Raw genomic sequence first — 22772 nt, 5'->3', positions numbered from 1 at the left:
AAGAATGGTTCATCTTCCTGAAACTCCTGATAATTCACAGAAACTGATGGCAAAGTGAAATTGATTTATCTCGTTTCTCCCTTCACTCACTAATTCATTATCACACAAACACAAAACAACGGATAACATTTGTTTTCAATGATTGATTCATTGAAGAAAAAAAAAATATGATTAAAAGTCGATATTAATCGATTTTATTTTAAAAAAAGGGAGAAATCGCTTTACGCCTCAAATTTTAATAGGCGAATTATTATTCATCCCTAAATGAGATAATGTGCTTTTCATGTACATTGTGTTCAAGTGATACTGAATGCTTGACGAAACATCCGGTGTTTGATTTTATAGGAACCACGCTGATGCACCGTTCACCAAGATAAACACCAACAAGCAGAGGCAAAAGATACAGGTAATGTCTCGATGCGGAGTTACGGTGGGAGTCAGTTCTGTTATAGTAGGCCACGAGGCAGCACTTACGTTCCAGGCTTTTTCATTACTCGCAACTCTCTCTTGAGCTTGGCAGGATTAAAAGACAAATCGATGTCTCTCAGTGTCAGTGTTCGGACGAACTAAATAAACAATTTTTCAATGATCTACATTTTACGACCTAAAATATATCTAAAGTCTATAGGATTTTCATTTCAATTGCAGAAAAAGTTACCAAAGTGATTTATAGTAGTTTTTACACAACGTTAGATTGAGTGGAACTTTTTTATGTGAAATTTTGTTTTGTCTACATGTTTAACTACATTAATGATAGTGGAATAATACTACTGGTGGGGAAAACTAGTGCGGAAATATTTTTCAAGAGAAAGTGCTGAAAATTTGAAATCTCATATTGTGATGAACTGACTGAACGTTTTTTAAATTGATTGATGTATAACGATTACTGTAGATTAAAATTTGTGTCAAAGATTGCAGTGGAGTTTATAACTAACGATGAATTGCCATTAACATTCAACCAGTAACGTTTGGGATTTGGAGGTGTTTTACTGTGAGATGAGCATCAACGTTTTTTTTATTATCTTGGCAATTTGTCGGATCAATTTTCTCGGTATGTAATTTTTGCATTATTAATTCTTATTTTGCAATCTGATTTTGAAGCAATTTTTTATTGAATCAATAGTCACTTCGAAAATGAGTGATTCTAAAAAGCACAAAAGCAAAGAATTTCCCGTGAAAAAAATGTCAGATAAAGTAAATATTTTCAGTAAATTTATTTATGCAAAAAAAATCCCGAAATTGCTCATGAACTGTGAGTTTAAAAAAATATTTGACGTATCATGTAACATGAATCATCTGTAATGGTAGCCAATTATTTAATCTGAATTTCATTTGCCTATAGGCACAGAGGTCATACTACTAATCGACGGACTCTCACATTTCCCACTCATTAGTCATTCTCTCCATTTCAGACGAAAAAATGCACTTCTTAGATTTTCTAAAATGAAATAGTACATAATTTGGGTTGTCGTTAACTCCTGAAAATGGGAGCAATCGGGCGGGCTTTAGGGAATGGTTCTCATGGCCTCCAAGGATATATAGTGAGCAGTGAAAGCGATCCTCGTTGCTTATTATGCTCACGTACTTCAAGATCACGTATAAGATGATGACAACAAACCGGTGATCAAACGCGAAAAATTGATTCAATTCTTTATTCATCATTAACTGCGTTTAAGTTTTGACAATATTTGTTGGAACATGTTCGAGATTTTGGCTGATTATCTTGTAGATTTTGGCAACACATCGATCGTCAAACACAAAAGAGTAGTATATTATAATTCTAGTGCGAGAAGTTGTATTTTTTCATTCACTAGGTGGGACGTACGCTTCGCGCGCACTAGTTACGTCCTATAAGATCGGTAGGCCAGCTCGTGTGTAGACTAAGACAAATAAGATTGAAAGAATAAAAAAATTGAGAAAGTCAATTAGCCTTCAAATGAAAGGATAAACGGTTTTTAACATAACATGATAACGAAGGCCGAATTGGTCAATAAAGTTCGAAAGGATTCCGAAAATTGAACGATTAAGGTGAAATGATTTCTTTCGTGTTACTCTTCTGTTATAATTTCACATTAACTGAGATATCTGAACATCTTAATTAATCAAGCGTCACTATATGAAGAAGGACAAAGAACTGGATTGAGTTCTTAAATGTTCCTGGCTTCCATCATAGAATGTGTCTTGCCAATTATCTTCAACAAAACTTGTACGCTACAGTCTGACCTAATCGTCGCCATGATCTCCCCTCGTAATTTGATCATCATGCCTCCTCTCAAATGCCTCCTCTCAACTGAATAATTTCGTCGCAATAAACCTCAAATCTGAACAACAATCACTGCGATGAAAAAATATCCAGCATGAATTCCATAAAAAAAGCATTTTCCTCCATGAAAAATTGATGATAAACTGATCGTATGACCGAGAATAAGCATTGTATATTTCCAATTAAATTAAACAATGTTTCACAATTTTCTTTCGATATAAGAAAGAAAATACGAAAATAAATTCTGTTCTTACCTTCATTAATATGCATGAGCAGGTATTCCGGTCCTGTTGAGGCCATTCCCACCTCATCGAGTAGCTAGACAATTAGGTCACTTGGTTTCGAAATTAAAAATCCAGTTTTCATCCACCAAATTTTAAAGTTGATATATCACGAAAAACACATTTCTTCGCTTATTTTTTGTTCTTGAAGAAGATGGAAATGGACTGAATCAGACCCTAACACGAGAGCCTCTCTGTAGTAAAGTTGATAATCATTACCAGCAAGTGGATAACGGTATTGTTTATAACTGAGTATAGTTATTGTTGCTGATGAATTAGCAGAATGTTTCCGACTGGGTTAAATTCCGATTCTCGTACATCGGCCCAAAGTATGGCGCCTGTTCCTTAACCGGTACCGCGCCGGTGGTCATAATCATCTCTGCCATTCGTTAATAGTTAACGAATCTCGTTTGAAATAAATGAATCATTCTATCAGTAAACCCGGGATGATAACATAGGACCAGGCTTGGGCGGAGCCATCGTTTTGCCAGTCCTAATTAATCATTGCTTAATTACATGCATATGACATGGATGATTGCAATATAGGTATAGTATATTGTGCACCAAGGGCGGAAAGTTATGTTTTCCCCGGCCGAGGTGCCCATACTATTTAACACGCCTGAAATGGGAGGAACGGAAGAAACAGACAGAATTTACGTATTTCCTGTCCATCTCATTGTTACTTTTTTCATCTCGTCTCCTCATTTCCGTTTTCATTGAGGAGAACAAGCCAGAAATGAGATGAAGAGAAAATACATGCCACAAAGGCTCTCCGGACTCTTTCATTCCCCGCGGAAAAATTTAAAATCGTTCAGCAGGGAATTGGTGCATGATTGAAGTATCCATTGATTTTCGCACCCATGTGAAAAATTACGATACCGTAACTTAAATTTTCTGAGTCGATTCCGTAATCGGTGAGCCAATTGTGAGTTCCGTAATTTTTACTGAATATTTCTCTCCGCGCGCCTGCAGGAGAGGCAAACAGAAAAATCTCGAGGGTCACAAGTAAGAGTCAGCCAAGAAGACAATCATAAATGATTATCCTATTTCTTCTAATTGATCTTTGTGATTGTCCTCCTCGCCCCTTTTGTTTTGAAGTCGTCTTGACCCGAATTTTGAATGCCAAAGTCAAGAGGTTAACATAATAGATATAATTACATTTAGAGTCGCAATTATGTCGGCTTTTGTATCACTTGTATACAAGATGACTTGGGAATCACTGAACAATGGTCGTTGTCATACTTCCCCTTTTTGTTGCGTAATTCCGGTAGCGCGACACTACTACAAAACCCCTGTCATTCGAGTCACTTATGATGATGTTGGTTAGAAAAAAACATTTGTAGAAAGATGCTTACAAGCGGAATAATTATTTCAGGTAAATTATTTGTGAGCTATCGCATCCTTTAAAGTTTAGAACGTGAAAGGCCTTTGTTACTTCCTCGTTTCACTTTTGGTCCATCGAAACTTTGACAATGGTGACAATTTGTTAATTTAATCCGTTCTTTTTTATAGAAAATGAGTGGTCGTCGGAGACAATGTCAAAGAGCTGTTTGTACTCAACAAAATTTCCGACAAAAAATGAGTTTTTCATAGTGTTAATTGTTTTATCAAAATATTAATGCTTGACAAAATGTAAAAAAATTACGTATGACGTTTTACTATCTTATTGTCAATTACAAAGATTCTGTATATTCTCTATTCTTTAATGATCTGCATGAAGCTTCGTTGGTAGAGCATTTTAGTATCTAGAATAAGGGATTGGAAAATTTTGACCTTTGATTTTAGTATAACTAACATAACTTTTCTACAGACGAAGATATTAATAATTAAAAAATCGATTAAATGAAATCCACACTATTAGAGATTGTTGTTTAGATTCTACCGCTATTCATCTGCATCATCATTTCTTGGACGGATTTTGAAGGAGTGACAGGTCGATGTACCCGCCAAGAATTTCTACGGTCTCTCAATTCCGTACTTTCTCCAACTCCTTTTTCTTTCATGCAATATCAAATTCAGTATAAAGTTAATTTCACAATTTAACAAAGTACGGGTACCCGAAAACTGTACTTCTACATAATTAATAAATATTATTCACTTCTGACAGCTTTTTATCCGACACTGCTCCCGCTTCTCTGTATTTCTCTCTCTCCGCCCTCCCCTCCGTCTATCAACATATGATGTTTATGATATTTTACAGTCAGTGTCAAAACTTGTTCTGGGCCGATACGCTACCGCGTATCCCTATCTATTCTCCCCCACCCCCCTAAAAAGGGAATCTTTGCAAATTTAACATGAGTTTATTAATATTCAGTGGTAATATCCAGAACCTTCAAAATTATCGGACATTAGACTTAGAACCAAATCTGGTCAAGCAGTATACAATATTCCGCAATTATTTCGTTGAAAAAAAAATGGAAATGTAAAGCTCGAAAGAAATATTCACTTAAATACTGATCTGAATGTACTTCATAAGTTTGAATACGGCGCGCTGATGGGCATAATCTAAACGCCGGACATAATCTGAATTATATAATATATCCATGGGTAAATACTGAATGTTCAAACCATCTCCCGGTTTGACTCATAAAAAACCAAGATTGCCATGACATAATCTGCTTCTGCAAAGTTGAATTGGAGGAAACCGATTATATACCAATTTTTCACAAACATCCGCTTTTCACATATGATTCTTTACAAAAAAAAGCAAAACCTGAAACCAATGGATTCATGTTTCGGAACGGAAATAAACGAGAACATGAGAAGAGAAAGATTGAAATATAAAGAAAGACCAGTGTCTGCTAGTCCATTAAACTTGACACCCAATAACCCGTCAAGCGTTTAAAGATCCTCCAAAGATAATTAGGAATTTTTTTTCGTCATCGTGTTAAGTATAAATAACGGATTTTCGAGTCTTTAACTCATATTGTTTTTAAACCAAAAAACTAAAATGAGTCGACGGAAATCATGGAAAGCAATCTTGCACTTTATAATACTATCAACTAGAAAAATCAATAATTCAGTGGAACACCATGGTTGCAGGGTTTTCAAGAAAACTTATTCATATTATAATAACTACTAATTGCAATCAATATGATTATTTTGCAGGAATCTTTTTTTTCTATTGTTGTTTTACATCACTTCGACCCGGTTAGGGTATACTGCGATGATGATCATCAAGACTTTAAATGGTTAGATCGCACCATTCTACCCGGCCGGGATTTGAACTCGGAACCTTTCGCATGTGAGGCAACGAACTTACCCACTGCGCCAAGTCACCGGGTTGCAGGAATTTTTGAAGAAAGGGTTCTAATATTTTTTTAGGAGGTATTTTACGGGGAATCCCAAGACCTAAAAATATTGAGGTCCGGTAGTTACTAAATTCGTTATTGTAACTGATGAACGTTATTTGAAACACATTATCAATTTGTAAAACCATTTTTTCATATTTCTTTCACAAGCATGCTTTTTTCAAGACATGGGTACACGCGGAAAAATGGTTTATTTGATTCTAATAGAGGATTTATTTCATTCAAATGAAGCTTATTTAATTCAAATAACCCATTTTTCTGGGTGTATTTGTCAACGATGGAAACAACATTTTTGAATTTACCACTACTTAACATTTTAATAGAAATGAAATTATAACGTTTGATAAGTTAATAGCAAACATACTGAACTAGAAAAGAACTAGAACTAACCAAACATTATGGAGTTCCCACGCGCTCCTTCACCATTCGCAATACAAATGCGAATAGTGTATGTAAGGTGGAAAAAGAGAGAACAAAAAGCATAAAAAATGGAGCAGTCTTTCTTGCAAAGACATCCCACATTAGAGATAAAGAAAAGAAAATTATATGGATACAGGAGTGTCTCGGTCTCAGAGTTCGGTGACCCTTGTGGGTCAACCGGTATCCATGTCATCTACTGGAATAAAGGAAACGGATAAGAAGGAAATGCTTACTGTCCATGTTCCATGAATTGTTTCTTTTTTCAGGCATTTTTTTCAGTAACATTTAACCACCGTCTAATATAATAAATGTGAAGATTTACCAACACATCAATTAGTGGCGGCAAGCGTTACGACACAGGCGCGTCGATTTTTCAAGGTTGAAAAGAAATGAAAGCCGATAGGTATTACAAACACATATTTTTTTGACAGTTCAGAAATATACACTCTTCTCTTCTCTCAAGGCGAATGTGCGGGGGACGCTCGGTCTTGGGGTTTTGCTCGATCGAGCTGTCGTCGAATCCCGCTGCTGTAGAGATGTTCATGAGATCATCCTGGGTAAATGAGAATGTCGTAGGATAGGCGTCCTTAGATGTTTTGCGCGCCTTTTTGGCGCTGCTTGGGTTGCTGGCAGTGGATGATTTATCGGGAGTCTTTTGAACTGCCTATAGGCGGTCTTTCGACCGTTTAAACGGCCGTTTATTATTTCTCTTTGGACCCATATTGATATGGGCGAGGTTTATCAGTCACTCAGATGTTGTGAGGACTATCGGCACTATTTTTTATCAGGAACACAATATACGACACAGGATTGTCACACAGGGGCCGGATAGCACGGCGTGTGCCGGAGCGATCCGCTCCGTGCGATGGCGGGCGTCGGTCTGTGTTTGTATGTGACTAAATTTTGTAGTACGATTTCTCTCAAACAAATGATGGGATTCAATTTTTCGCGCACCCGATTCGCGCAATCGATGTGTTTTCATGAAACTTAGAACTGATTAGATTCTGAACAACATCGCCTCAGGGGTTCTTTAGATTTTCCAATAAAACTTGTGGAGAAACGACGAAAAATGACTTTTTTTAGAAATTTGATGATTCCTCTCAGAAAAACGAAATTGATTTCTTGTCATCATAATTGATGCAACTTTGTATGTTTAAAACGGGAGTGACATTCCAGCAAAATCGTCTCAGTGGTGTCGGAGTAATTCAACCATGAATTTTTGAAATTTGATACTTTTGGTATTGTATGGTAAAAAGGTTTGATTGCCATGGTTCCAGTGGAGTTTGGTATGACAAAGTGATAGCTACGCGTTCCTGGTAAAGGCCAGTAAAGAGAATTAGAATTTGGAAAGAAAAAAAAATCCCGCATCGCCTAAACGGGATTCGAACCCGGGTCTCCCATTTTCGCGACGGGCACTTTCCCAACTAATCTACCGGGAACTACAGACTCCCGTGATTCGAAGAAGTGATTGTTTTTCGGTTTCAATAATTTCTTCTTCAGTTGCGAAAATTGTACGAATGTTGGGGAGGCTTATTTGGGCCCAATCATAAGGATGAGGATCAGAACCGTCAAGATCTGATTCGCGTAGGGACATTGGAGACTATCTCGTGCTGCTGAACTATTTGAAACATCTGAAATAACAGAAATGATGTGATTTCAAGTTATGAAGTAACTTTGTGAAATTGTAAATGAATCAGTTGAATCAATGAAATAAGTGAAAGCGACAAATTGAAAATGAATAGGAGGCAAAGATCTGTTACGCAATAAATGAAACGTGACGATCCAAAATTTGAATAATCTCCAGTAGGCAATGTTTTAAAAAACATCGATTAGTTGAAAAATCGATATTCTTTCTCAATGTGTTTTTTTTCGTCTCATTTTTATTTGAAAATATATATTAAATATATTAATATATATTAAATATATATCACTCGAAGAACTTACGTTTTAATGATAAGTATCTTGAAAGAGGATTGTTGTTTAATTAAGAAAAATATATTGAAGATTTTTTGCGGTAGTACCTTAGCTGCAATAATTTTTAAAAAATTGAAAAATTTAAATTTAAAAAACAATAGATGACTGAACTTGTCCACTTACCATTTGTAACGTACATACCGTAGAGAATAACTACTTTCAATTGCGGATAAATCATTACTTTTTTTATTCTCAATCAATCAGCAGTATTATTCGACAAAGAAAATGAAAAATTTTGTTAGCTTGGTCAAAAACATCGATGTTTGGAAAAAAGAATAGAAAATCGATTAATCTGCCGTTGAAAACATCGATGATTAGGCATGAAAAATCTATTTTTTCGAGTAATCAACAAACATCGCCCATTCTTAATCTCTAATGACGTGTTCTGTTCTGCACAACTATTCAAATGTAAAATTACTCAGATAACGACGGATTCTCTGAACAAATGACAGGATATATTTCCTGGTGAACATTTCATCCATTAGAATGCATAGTTCATGGATGCAACTGCTAAATAAATAGAAATTTCATATTTGGCTAAAAGCTCCCTGTAGATGGCTATTCCAAACACGTAACTATGGTTCTACGGTTCAGAATTGATTATTCAATTCAAGAATTTTTGCTTAAAAAAAGACAATGAAAAATACCTCAAACTGAGAGAGGTCATTTTGCCCTCTTCCTCCCATAAGGGTTTTTCTTTACTTATTGAAAAAGAAAAATTCAAAGCATTTTTCTATTAAATTACATTTTGCTCCTCGATTATGCTGGACAGTGACATTTTCCGTGATTTTCTGGACAATTTTTCCTCAACTCTTCCCTCCTTGTATATACGAACTTGTGAATAACAAATCTTATGTAGACCTCTTGAATAATAAAGCATAACACAATGAACAGTTGAATGACGAAATGCCCCTGATTTTTTTACAACCAAACGTAAACCCATCAAGGTAAAAAAAAGTACATTCTCTCGAGTGGTGTACCGTTGAATCTACCGAACATCGGACGTTCCATTGTCCAACTACCGTTATCCGTCTTACCTAATTTACTCTCCAGACACCATGGTATCTGTCTCCACTGCCGAGTCAATAAAAAGCAAAATCCGCAGGCCCCTACACTTATTAATCTTCTCAATCACATTAACATTCCCTATTAATTTCTCACTAATTTTGTCTATTCCAAGGTGATCCTGTTGGGGCTGAAAGATGGCCAAGAGCGCTGGACGAGACGTTGGACGAGCGCAACGATGCTGAAATATTTCAAGCGGTCGTTGAGTCGATGAGACAATGGGAATTGCACAAAAAGATTTCCCACAGAGCAAAGAGAGACACTTCAAGGGTCTGCTATGAAGATGTCGGGTGCTTTGAGGACACTGGGCCTTTCAGTTACCTGGAGATGTTACCATCACCTCCAAAAGATGTCGGAACAAGGTAAATGGAATCTAAAATTACAATTTCCACTCAATTTCTTCTTCATAATTTATTTCTTCAGAAATTTATAATTTTCAATCGGTTTGATTGCAGATTTTTTGTCTATGGGAGTCGAAAGGCGAGATCAGTCCCTATGGAAGTAGCTGCAGATGACATCAATGAAAAAGCGAACAATGCAATTGACCCAGAGTTGCCAACCAAAGTCATTGTTCATGGTTTTGGATCAGGCTGTGATCACATCTGGGTTTACGAGATGAGATCTGCTTTGATATCTGTCCATGATTGCAATATTGGTGCGTAGTATACTAGTCATTAAATGACGTTGAATTATAAGTTTTTCACTGAACCCAAGAAATGATAATGGTTTTTTTTTGTACTGGTAAAAAGATTATGAGATTGGATGATTTCCATTATATTTGCGGAAGAGGGAAGTACAGGTTTTACCTCTTTGGGGGAGGAATTCCTCACAAATCGGTAAAGTCCGAGTGTCCAGCTTCTCTCCTTTATAAGTGTTTGACCCTTAAGGTCTCCAGTTTGAATCTTATACGGACCTTATGATCGTTTGACCGTTGGGATCTGTTTACTCCTTATTGCTGCGTGATTCATTCGACCCCTTTGATCATTCGACCTTTTATAAAAGCCTCCAACCCTTAAAAGGAGTTTTGCTATTACCCCTATTTGACCCTCGTAACCCTCGTGAGTGTTTGGCCCATTAGATTATTACCAATATTGGATGCCATGGATTTTCATTTTCTTTGCTTCTTGCTTGCGAATGGAAGCTACGTAATTGTGTTTTCTTGTGGGTATATTCCATTAATTTTTGTGAAATTTCGTACATCCCAGAAAACAATTTATGCCAGTGCCATCTAAAATTTAACAGGACATCGGCAATTTGTCGACATACTGTTTGCTGGGATGCCAAGCTAACGATAATCGAAATAGTGTGAAAAATGATGGTGCTAACGAAAAGAGAAAATTGTCACTGAAATATTGATTTAGTGACAATTAACAATGTAAAGAACGTCAAGATCTGTGATACTCCTGGTCCTATTTATACAATCGCGAAATTACCAGAGAATTTTCTAAAATCATTCTTTGATATTTTTGGTTCTATCATGTTCTATTCTGTTGTCTAGTTTGTGTGGATTGGAGCCCAGGCAGTGTCCTTCCGAATTATGTACGAGCAGCAGCAAATACTCGTCTCGTAGGAAGACAACTGGCAAAGTTGATAAAAGGACTCAATGTCTCTCTTGATAAAGTTCACTTCATTGGATTCAGTCTGGGCGCTCATGTCGCTGGATTCGCTGGAGCAGAGCTTGGGAATGTATCAAGAATCACAGGTATTCTATTCTCTTAGTTGAATGAAGAAAAATTATGGGGAATGTATAAACTCGTTCATGATACTTATATTATTTTTTTTCCTCGACTTTCATGCGCAACGAAACAAGGTCGTTTACTTGGCTTGACTTGAATGTCTTTGAATATCTTTTTAATTCACTATCATTTCCTTTCGAGCAATGCTGATAATAATGCGAGTCATTATTATCAGTGAATGTAGAAAATCAACTGAAGAAATTAGAGATGTTTCCGCGTACTGCTAAATACCCGAAAAAAACATTGAACTTATTCTCTTGACAGTCTTCGAAGTCACCGATTATCCAACTATCTGTGAAAATTTAAACCGCACCTTAACAGAAAAAAAACATGTTTTGCTATAAGTTTTATATAATTTTTGGTATTAGGCCCGATCAACAGCGATTCTGACCTTGCTTCTTTGTTGATTTTATACCTGTTTTTAGCGATTCGAAATGACTAGACTTCCAGTATTGTCAAATATTAACTAGTGGAATGATTAAAAAACGTCGGGTAACTGTGCATGAAAGTAAATTCACGTGAAACCTTCGACGTCTAACAATAAAAGCTGATGTATCTACGGAAAGTTTTTTGTTAACTCTCGATTTTCTCTTTAAGCGGTGACAGTATTCCTTGTGTGTATTGAATTTTGGAATCATCCTTGTATCCATAGTTGTTAACTTTTGGAAACCAAGAAACTTCAATCACTCCATGGCTATATTGTTATAATACGAATAATAATAATAGTAATAATAAAATATAATAATTATAAAACTGAAAAATCAATTATTTGAAATGATAATAATTCTTTTCAGTAAAAATATAATAATAGTAATAATAATAAGGATTATTGTTATGATGATTGTTATAATAGTAATATAATAATAATGTGTAGTGCTTAAATTTTTTTGATTTCTGAAAAGACACGAGGACGATTTTAAAATTCAGCCCATGGAAGGAGTACCGTGATCTCTTAACAAAAGTTTCCCTGAAAAATATTTAATGCATCTTTAGATACAATGATATGTTCATTCTAAACTACAAACCTCATTGACTAGAGTTCCAATGAACTAGAGTGTCCGGTCAGATTGGTGGAATTAGCTCCAAACCCGAACGAAATGAAACTTTTACATCAATCCCCTTAGTTAAAATAGATTCATTAGAAACTCACTATACAAGTTTACAATTGACTCATCGATCCGATATGTTTCTTTAATAACGAAAAAACTACCTTCCTCCCTCCTGGTTGGGAAGTTAAAAATCCTTAATTAATCCTAAAATTTAATGAAAATGAAATTGTGAAATCTCAATCTTCACTGAGTTCACGTTGATTCAATTTCGCGCATCGATTCTTTTTTTTATTTTTCAATATTCTACTTTCAAACTTTCTACCGAGAAATAAACATGATAAAATGTGAAAAATAAATACATCTCATGTTGACAGGTGAAACGTTTTGTGAGGAATTTGACCTTGAATGTGTGCCCCACAGGTCTCGACCCTGCAGGCCCCCTCTTCGAGTCCCAGGATCCTCGAGCAAGATTGGATGAGACAGACGCTAATTTTGTAGACGTCATTCACAGCAACGGGGAGCAGTTAATCTTAGGGGGGTTGGGCTCCTGGCAGCCTATGGGAGACGTTGATTTTTATCCCAATGGAGGAAGAATGCAGATCGGATGTTCGAATCTCTTCGTTGGTGCTGTGTCTGACATAATTTGGAGTAAGAAACTATTCTGGCGAATTATTTAGTTTAGATGAGAATGGAAAAAAATTAAAATCCAGGCAAGAGTCTCGGCGACCCACTTTCATTCCAATGAAATGAATTGGTTTTCCATTAGCTCGTGTAGGAGTCTGTGGTGCTTTCTAATCGAATCATGTTTCATGTTTTTTAGTAATAGTACAGGAAACAAAATTATCAAAGAATCAACAAAAGCCAATCATCTGAATATTTCAGAATAAAGTAAAAATCAGTCATGAAGTCGTAAAATCTTGCTAATAATGTGCAGATTGGGCACTAAATGTTGAAAAATGTTCGTCACATCGCATTTACTTAGGTACAAAGACGATTCCTCGATATTTTTTCATAGCATTAGCAGGGAATTGACAGTTGAATGGAATTTCAATTGAAGAAAGGATTCGGGCTGAGAACCAAAACGATTGCTAAAACTCCTTAGATTAGTTTTCTTTTTCACCCTTCACGTATGGGGCCAATTATTACTGAGTCCAATGTGGGCTTACATGACTGGGATTGAATACTTTCTGGATGAAAAATTATAAAACCGCATATTGAGAAAACGACACCTAAAGCTTTAAAAGAGAATTATCGGGAAAGGGAGAGTTGTGAACAATTCATTGAAAGAGCTTTTTGTAACCGAAAAATTTCCATCATAATAAGTTCACCTGAAATTTATTCTTACAATTATTTATTCCCTGGAAATTCATTCAATTAACGAAAAGTTCGTATTTGAACCGCAGTTTTGTCTATTTTCGAAGAATATTCATAACGGATGTCTGGATAAATCATCAAGAAACTCTTACTGGGGAAACAAATTTCGTGTTCAAAACTCAATGCTCCCAAAATATATTTGCATAACCATCTTCATGAAATTTTAAACCAAATGCTTCTGAGCCCTTCGCTGCAGAAATACCCTGCATTTAATAATATGTTAACTGTTGATCGATTAATATTCATTTCTTTCAGGTGGATCAATCGAGGGTCGATCACTCTGCAATCATCGCAGAGCCTACAAGCTCTTCACCGACTCCATCAGTCCAAAATGTCGTTTTCCAGCATTTCCGTGTGAAAAGGGCTACGACGGTCTGCTTCAAGGTGACTGTTTCCCCTGCGGACAGGACAGACCGTGTGGAGACATGGGCTATTACTCGGACTCTTCCAATGCACGTGGACAATTGTATCTTGTAACCAGAGAGGAAGAACCATTCTGTGCCCACCAGTATCAAATAAAAGTTTACAATAGTCGCAGTGAGAGACCAACAAGGAGTTATGGTAAACTACAGGTAACACTTGTTGGTGCCGGTGGCTTTAACGAGACTTTCACCATGACAAAAAAGGATGATGAGGAACTGGTTGTTGGGGCTATACTTCATAAAATTGTCGTGCCTCATCCAGTTGTTATTAACTTAGAAGCTATTGAGGTAAATAAATTCATCAATTCCATTTGATTAACTTAGCAATTAATCAATGATAATTCGAATTCTCTTTTATCAATTTTGATGGTTTCTTTTCAATGACAAAAATTCACCAACAATAGCAATAAATGATTCTTTTTTCTCCACTTATTAATTTCTTTTAAAAAGGAAGTGCTATTGATTTGCTCTGATAAGGAATTCTGTGAATTAAAAGTTGCAGAAGTTCTACAAAATTACTGTTCATAAGTTACAGTTAGTTTATAGGTGACAATCGCTCACCAACGGGAAAATTACCGAACGACTGGAAATTAGGGAGTTTTTGCAAATCGGAAACAGATGGTAGCAGGGCATTACCCTCTCAATTTGTCACAGGCATTGAACAAAGATAGTTCTAGTTATCCTTACCTGATCTATTGAAAAGTCGGTGGCCACCTGGCGCCATTAGTTCGTGAATTGACCGAAAACCTTTCTAATCATCGCATGTAATACCACAAGAGCGTCTAAATAATCGGGGAATTCCCGAAAGGTTGACTTGTATGGGGGAAACCTTGAGGGAAATACCGGATTAAGTTGGAGGCTTGAGTGGCATTAGGAAGAGAATTTTTCCCTCCAAATTTCGGTCAAGAGAATTGCTCATTCGACAAGGAAATCTTTCGTTTTTTCATATATATATATATCAGCATGCAAAATTACCAGTGGATAACAGTCGAATAGTAGAGTTCTATTCGCTGAATCCATGGGGTGGGAAAAATTAATTATATAATTCTCTTATGATTGGTCTACGGGACGTCGAATAATTCAATTCTATTATTCGGAAGGGTGATGGGGCAAATAATCATAATTCTTTCTACTGAATTATTTTTTACTCTCCTGTTTCTTCCTGTTCGTACGAGTTAATTTATTCTTCTCTTGAATAACGAGAGAAAATTGATTATGTAGAGTGGACTAAAATTCTATCAAAATTGGCAACCCAATCAACTCTTCGCAATCCTTTTTTGGAAATGTCACTGCCGTAAATAATAAAACAAGTTTGCGAAAGTGAAATCTGAATTTTTCAATGTCTCCAGTGTCAGCAGAGAAAAAGGGTTCAATTATACCATTTGAGACTGGAAATTGTCCCCAACTTTCCACTCGTGTATTTAGCTTCGGTGACTAACTTGTCTTTCCATGTAATTATGAAGAAAAATCGATGGTGATTGTTTGAAGCTGAAAAATTGAATTATCTGAGAAAGAACAAGTGAACGGTGATTCACGAGCGTAGTATTGGAAAGTCGTGGCTATTTCCGGTTCCATTCACGGCACTATAGTCCATTTTTCCCCGTTAACACAACAAAACTAGTAAAAACAGATCTGACAAATTATTTTTGCCGTAAAATGGGAGAAGACGGGTCAAAGCTATTTAATTATGTGAGCCAATTTCAGTTGTTTAATTTAAATAATATTGCTCCTAGGTGAAATACACTGCCTACAGTGGATGGATATCATCTGGTCTCGTCTCCTGGAGCATCGATAAAGTCTCGATCTTTGACAGCTTCGGAAAGAGCCTGTCAATTTGTCGCAAGGGGCTAATTCTTGAATCAGGGCATCCAGTACATTTTCCTCTGTACTCAGGAGAGTGCAATATTCCTGAAGAATCCGCTATTTCCTCTGGCGATTCAACTTCAAACATTACAACTTCATCTTCAAATGCAGTGAAAGATTCAGAAGATTCTGAAAAAAGTAACGCAGTAACAAAAACTACTGGAATAGGTAAAATAAAATAATGGGAAAAACTACTGGCTCAATTATGAACGAGCTATATTTTACGAGTATTGTAACATTTGGAAATATTTCCACGTCGATTTTGCTCGATTGATGATTTTCCAATGAAACTAAAATAGGAAAACGTTGAAATAGTCAACGTTGAATGACGAGTCTCACGGTGAAACACTTCTGCAGCTTCTGGGAAGATGCTTCTCGACTGTCGAAGTCATTCTCAGTGACAATAACGAAATCTTTCTGCTTCAGTAATGAAAAGTAAAGGACATGAGAACGCTCATTAGAACTAGTAGTCTTAACACTCTTGAATAGCGCAGGGTAGGGAAATTGTTCGACGTGTACAGATATTCCAAATATGTTTCTGAAGATACCGATCACACAGTCCGATAAAGGAGGTTAAAACGACTGTGAAAACCTCCGTGAACTGAATTTTGACGGCAATTGCATAAAACGCCTGGCAAACTATGTGTGAATTTTCAGTCTCCCCAACCACTTGATAAAGGTGCAAAAAAGTGAAAAATCACCCCTAAAAACGGATTTTCGCAGAGTCTGCGTGTCATTCGCACAGCCTGCGGATAACATGCAAAATCTGCGTATAAAGGAGATTCTACAATGAAGTGCAACGCAGGATTAACGCGACGCGTGCAATTGTTTGAATCAACGATTCAACTGTTTTTCGATCATTTTGACAATTACAAGCGTTGCGTCAAGCCTGCGTTGCGCTTCATTGTGAAATTTCCACGGTCTTTTTGTAAATGGTTCGCTCACCCCCGTAAACTTTAACCACTGTTACATTTCATGGAACGAAATAGTGTTCAAAAATCAATCTCTACATAGCTCGACACATTTTAGTGTCACGATATAAAATTTAAGAGACTGAATTCTTTAAATACTGTCTACGTTACGTGGTAACCGCCATGCGGCATCACGTAACAGACAGTTTATGAATGCTTTGAACGAAACATAGAACAAATGACAAAGAGAAAATGCGTTCGAAGTGGTCCAGTCTACTGGTCCTTATTTTTTCAGAAGTTAGTCTCCAACAGCCAGAGGTAGAGTAAAAATCGAGATGCGTCTTCTACGTACAACTGAATAAAGAGTCACAATTATATTAAATTCAACAAGGTATTATTCCAGTTCTACCCATAATTACAAAAATCAAATCCATCAATATAGCTATCGCAATCATCTTTCAACTTCGACTTCATTAAAACAAACATTTTAAGCTATGATTGATTTCACGTGAAGCATGATGGTGAACAATCGAAGAAAAATTTGTTTATATACGCACGCATATACATACGTACGAACATGGTCTAAAAATTGCGTTTTCAGACTTTTTGGATCATAATGGTTCGATATAACACGAAGAATCCAAAACTTAATTTTGAACGATTACAATGCTTCCCTTCGGAAGCAAAAATCACCAAAATCGGTCGACAATTGACTAAAGCAAACAAACCCGATTTTTAATACCCCACTGACTGGACTACGATCGGGAAGAAAAATTGTAGAATTTCTTACGGAAGAAATCTTTTGATATTTCTACGATTCTCATTCACTCATCTTATCTGTTGTTTTTTTAGGTCCCTTCACGAAAGACCAAAATTTTCAATCCAACTTTGACAGAAAGGATACCTACACGGTGGATCTCCCCATAGATCGAACAAGTTCTTCCAAGAACATTGGACCTTTTACGAAGGATCAAAACCTCCGGATCTTTGAGAAAACCCTTCCAAATCCTCCAGAAGAGCCCAAACAGACCATTTGGACTTTCATAGATCTCAACGAGACAGGAAACTCATTGGATAACCTTGAAACTGAGTCAGGTCGAGGCTTCTCCAGCTTAGCCTACATTCCCACAGCTTCCAAAACCTCTAATTATCCTCAGAACACCGTACCACCACCTCAAAATACCAAATTCCATTCAGAAATCCAAGAGCCAGTACTTCAGGTCAAGAAAAAGGAAACAGGAAGGTCGATGCGACTTCCTGAGATCACGGAGCCTATTTTAAGACCTAGAACCACGAGACAAAACCAAGAGGCTAATTCCGAAGACCTTGATGAAAGACAAGTATCTGGAGAGAAAGAGCGTGACGAGTTTACGGGGTTTACAGTACAGTTTTTACCAGAAAGATTAGCGGGAATCTTGGCTCAGGCTGAGAGGTACGCTCGACAGACTCTTCTTCCTCTGATTTCTCAATATACACCTTCTTTCATCAATAACTCTCGAAGGGAACGTTTGAAGTACTTCCCTCCGCTATCAGAAATATCCGAGGATGATGATAAAATCAATAAACCAATGGAGGTCACCAGTAAAGATGTGGGAAACAATTCGCCTGCTCGAGAGGGTGAAAGTAGAGTCAGCGAAGACATTTCAGGGGATAAGGGGGAAGATTGGATTCCAATTTCACTTTCAGGACCTCAAAGTAATGGAGATGAGAAGAATGACAGCAGTTTCAGGAGCTCTGATAATTCCAATGGAAAATGGATTAATAGAGAAGGAAAAGAATTAATTACAGGTCAACGGAATGAAAACGGTGACAGTAAACGCGAGTCAGCTTTTGAAAATATTCCTTCCAAAAATAGCGGAGGTGTTGGAGATGGAGATAATAATAGACAAATTAATGATAATAATAATGATTGGGTACCCATTATTGATAAAGTAAAGATCCAGAGTTCGATTTTGGATTCCCCAAATGTGGTAAATTTCTCCTCAGTTGAAAGTGTGAATTCTGATAAAGAGAAAGATGGGCGTAAATTTATTCCGTTGGTTGATTTGCAACGCCCAAATGCGAACTTGGCTTCCAAAGGGAATGAAGATAGTACGGAAGTTATTTCAACTACTGAAGAAATTCTGTCACACATTCACAAAGTTGAGGAGGACAAGGGGGAAATGAGAAGTGGTTTCAGAAGTTTGGCAATGAAATCGTTGGCTTTTCCTTATGCGTATGAGAGGAAGACGGATCCCAGGACAAGGTATATTCCACTGGTTCCTGAGGAGGATATGGGAAGGAAAATGAGTATACATGAAAGAGAAGAGCGATGATTTTATTATAGTCCCAAAATTAAGTTTCGGGTGAAGACAGATGATTTCACCAATGTTGTACAGATTGTTTTGGGCATATCAAACCACTTAGGATGTTTAGAGAAAGATGTAAAAAAACTTGCCTTTGTGGAAAACTGAATACCTAATCTACGAAAAAGTGACTTTATGAAGTCTCCTCACATCGCTCATTGCTAACATCATTGAACAATCAACAATCCAAAATTTGTATGAAATTTACCATTTTTATTCATGTCATCAACCTAGTAATGAGCCATTTTACGAGAAAATGCCAAGAAACATCTAACATTACTGAGAAAATCACTTATCGTCATAATGATTCAACAATCAATGATTGAAAATTTTGATCCAATATGAAATCTCAATTAAGGATGTTAGGGCAAGGTTGTTCGCTCTAAAAATTAAAATTGGACGATTGATTTAAATCGCATTTTACGACTAAGGAGTTAATTAAGAAGTTAAAGCCACAACAAAATGTTCCGTTTTGTTAATACCAACTCTAATTAATTAAACCCTCAATGTATCATCTTCCAAACATTATTTACCCTCTTATTCCATTCTATTTTTTTCTGAACATCTCCTTGGTGCATTAGAAACAATCCTTTGATACACTGCAAAGGGGCCATAAAATTACACTTTCATCACATAGAAACACTATGATTTGCCATGAGAATAAATGAGAGTTAAATTTTTGAAAACTTGAAAACCGCACTAATTGTACCAAAAAGATTTTTTCGATTGACACACCAAATGATCCTTCCAAGTGTGCCCAGGGAATTTGCCAAAGAAAATAAAAAATTTAGATAACGTTCAATGACTGTGCTTCCAGGCCTAAATAAAAAAAATTTCCAGAATTTTTTACATTCAAGTGGATACACGTGGAGAGATGACCAGTTGAAAATTACCTTCATGGTGTCTCCACTATCAGTATATCTATTTGGAGAAATGTTCAATGATACACCTTGAAGAGTATTAAATATGGCGGGTATGTGAAAAAGGGCAAGAACCAATTTTCAACTTGAGAAAAGTTTTACGTGAGTACTTGTCGACGCATTGAGCAAAACGAAATAATTAAAAATTGAAATACGATATTTTCTAAAATTCATTCCTGGAACTTTTGATACGCCCGTTTTTTCAAGGAGATATACTGGTAGCAGATAATTTAAATACATTTTTTGCAATACCTGCCTGATAAGTTTACTTTTTAGGAGGATTTACGTGAGAGTTTAGGGTGACGCCCGTCACTAGTTAGAGGTAAAGAAATTGATAAATTCAAAGAGAATTAGAATTTAAAGAGAAAAAATTGCGCAGCGCCCCGCCGGGGTACGACTGACGCCGGGTAAGCTACCAGGAATCACGGAATTCTCTCTCCACATTCGATCATAATACCGCCTTAGCCACCTTTAGGCATTAAATGACTAGTGACGCCCGTGTTTACCGCTCAGCAATTTTTTGCGAGTAGTGTTCCTTAGCATTCACCCATTCGAGAACTAACTGTGCTCATCGTTAAACTTGCTCACCGGAGCAACACCTTACTGACTCAACCATTAGTGAGTTCCGAACTGTCGGTTCGGAACTAATCCCCTCAAGAAAAATATCGTTTACAAATTTCAAGCTTTTCTCTGTGGATCTGTAGTAAACTAGCATTTGACCGTAAAAGTTTAAGGAGAATTTTAAAAATCATAGTTGTATTATGTTGTAAATACTACTCTTCACTCATTCAAATTCAGAACTTCATTAAACGCGCTATTATTTCGGTGCGTGATTTCCCGTATTGTCTAAAATTTTTGCAAAAAAAAATCTAATAAGTTTCTTTGAACCTTTTCTTTTCGAAGGTTCTCTTCAAACCCTGGAAATCTTTCCATGACTATTTTTTCAACACTTAATTACTCATTATCAAATGAGGCAACTTATTTTTCAAGTGTAATCCAGGGTCATCATTCAGTTATTGGAAACTGATAAAAATCTGGAATAAGATTGACTCGACATGCCGTAACTGACTCAGAAATTTTTCAATTTCTGTAAATAGTTGCCCATCAATTTGTTTTTTGATGTATAATTAACTAATGTAAAACCAATAATAATGAATGATAATTAATATAAAACATCCACTCAATTAATTTATGAATTATTTTATGCATTATGCTAAAAATTGCAATTGTTACTCTTTTTCGTATTTATTGTTTTTACATGGAGACCAAGAAAATTACAACGACAATAATCCATGTGTATTACGTTTTTCGTCACTTCGTTTATTGATATTAAGTAATTATACATATATATAATATATACAGTTTTATTAATACGATTAGTGAGACAATAGCTCTCGTATCCATGAACAATAGTCAAACTTGTATGGAAGAAATGATTCGTTTTATGTAGAATATGACAATAATGCCTGTTTCTTTATTTTTATACATTTTTTTTCCTCTTACCTTTTCCTTCATTTTCTTAAAATAACTTTTTTTTCCATTTTCGCCGTCAAAAAAGTGTCCTTGATGACAATTCAGTTATTATTTATTTTTCTCACTCTAATTGTGTATCTATATTTTTCAAGATTTTCTTGTCATTTCATTAATTTATTTCTCCCCTTTTTTCCTAAGGTTTCCATTTTTTGTCTCAAACTCTCATTTTCAGTCAATGGTGCGGAGATATGCCCACTCATGATATGTCCCCTCGAATAATTCACTTCACTTGCAGTCCAATTAATAATTTCGATTTTTTTTCATTGCATATTGCAAACACAAATTCAGCAATAAAGTGGTAAAATATAGCAGAACACCTCGATCATTCACATGATGTTAATATCATACCTTTATCCATTATACCTTTCAGTAGCGAGCGATTTTCCAAGAAATGTCAAGAAAAATTGTTGTTTGTGAATGTACACATATGCTCACTGCTGAAAAAATCTTCCCATATTCATGGGTATTGAATTCACCAAAAAGGATCGGAATTTATATTCTCATTGACTTCCGGATGAGTATCGCGTTAGTTGTCAGCATTCCGTTCTCAGGTGCCCTCGTCGCAAATAGAACGAGGGGGATCAGCGCCCATCGGAGTGTTCAATTGATTGTCCAATCAATTAACAACTTTTTGTAAAAAAAAAATTAAAATCTCCGATCGGCTGACTCCCCCCTTCCCCGCTCCCCCCCACACGCACACAAGAAAAAGCATACGGCACATAATAACAACGGCCATCTGTCAAAGCTCAGAATCCGAAATCACAGACCTGAAAATGCAGACTGCAGTGTTGAAGCCAAACACGGTGTCTGTTCAAAAGATAATAATAATTATTGGCCGTGAAAGCCTCAAACTAAAGTTTAAAATTGTTGGAAATTAGCTCAACATGGAAATTAGTTAAACATTTTATCATACCAAATCCACTTATTATATTAATTCTTCAATAAATTAATGAATTTCCTCAGGTATCTTGACAATTTATCTTGGCAACTCGAATAAACTCCCCTAGCCACCTCTGGTTGCAGAGAAAATATTTCACGGCGAAAACATTTGATTTCAATGTAATCAAACGTCGAAGCATTTTTTTTACTATTTATTTTCATGAATATAACTGCAGTCTTATATAAGCAGAGTTTTCCCTCCTTACTTTTGGATACTCTGGCATGGTCTCCCATTTTCTGACAAAATGTTAATTCATTTGTGGTGAGACTATAAAAAAAATGATTCGACTTCAATTGATTTTGGTAAACAGCTATGAAATTTGTAAGGGAGAGTGGGGCAAAATGAAACGAAAAACGACTATTTGA

At 36.2% G+C, this 22772-nt stretch overlaps 1 protein-coding gene across 1 annotated transcript; it reads left to right on the top strand.

Moving 5' to 3' along the window:
- Nucleotides 1–700: 700 nt before the first annotated feature.
- On the top strand, nucleotides 701–21417 carry LOC107040644. The gene is made up of 8 exons (XM_015260810.1): nucleotides 701–1051; nucleotides 9430–9676; nucleotides 9770–9969; nucleotides 10813–11016; nucleotides 12520–12747; nucleotides 13729–14183; nucleotides 15629–15926; nucleotides 17522–21417. The coding sequence occupies exons 1-8, from the start codon at nucleotides 997–999 to the stop codon at nucleotides 18982–18984; spliced, it is 3150 nt and encodes a 1049-aa protein (XP_015116296.1). The 5' UTR covers nucleotides 701–996; the 3' UTR covers nucleotides 18985–21417.
- Nucleotides 21418–22772: the final 1355 nt, after the last annotated feature.

The sequence above is a fragment of the Diachasma alloeum genome, unplaced genomic scaffold (assembly GCF_001412515.2).
Source record: "Diachasma alloeum isolate Michigan unplaced genomic scaffold, Dall2.0 Dall_scaffold_00339, whole genome shotgun sequence".
Lineage (NCBI taxonomy): Eukaryota > Metazoa > Arthropoda > Insecta > Hymenoptera > Braconidae > Diachasma > Diachasma alloeum.
The sequence above is the reverse complement of the archived record's forward strand: the minus strand, read 5'-3'. Positions and strand labels throughout refer to the sequence as shown.

What these genes read in the sequence shown, in the direction of transcription:
- LOC107040644 (XM_015260810.1), top strand. Translation starts at nt 997, where the DNA reads ATGAGCATCAACGTTTTTTTTATTATCTTGGCAATTTGTCGGATCAAT. An exon ending in GAATGTATCAAGAATCACAG is followed by an intron (nt 11,017 to 12,519) that starts GTATTCTATTCT and finishes TGTGCCCCACAG; the next exon opens with GTCTCGACCCTGCAGGCCCC. An exon ending in TTAACTTAGAAGCTATTGAG is followed by an intron (nt 14,184 to 15,628) that starts GTAAATAAATTC and finishes TATTGCTCCTAG; the next exon opens with GTGAAATACACTGCCTACAG.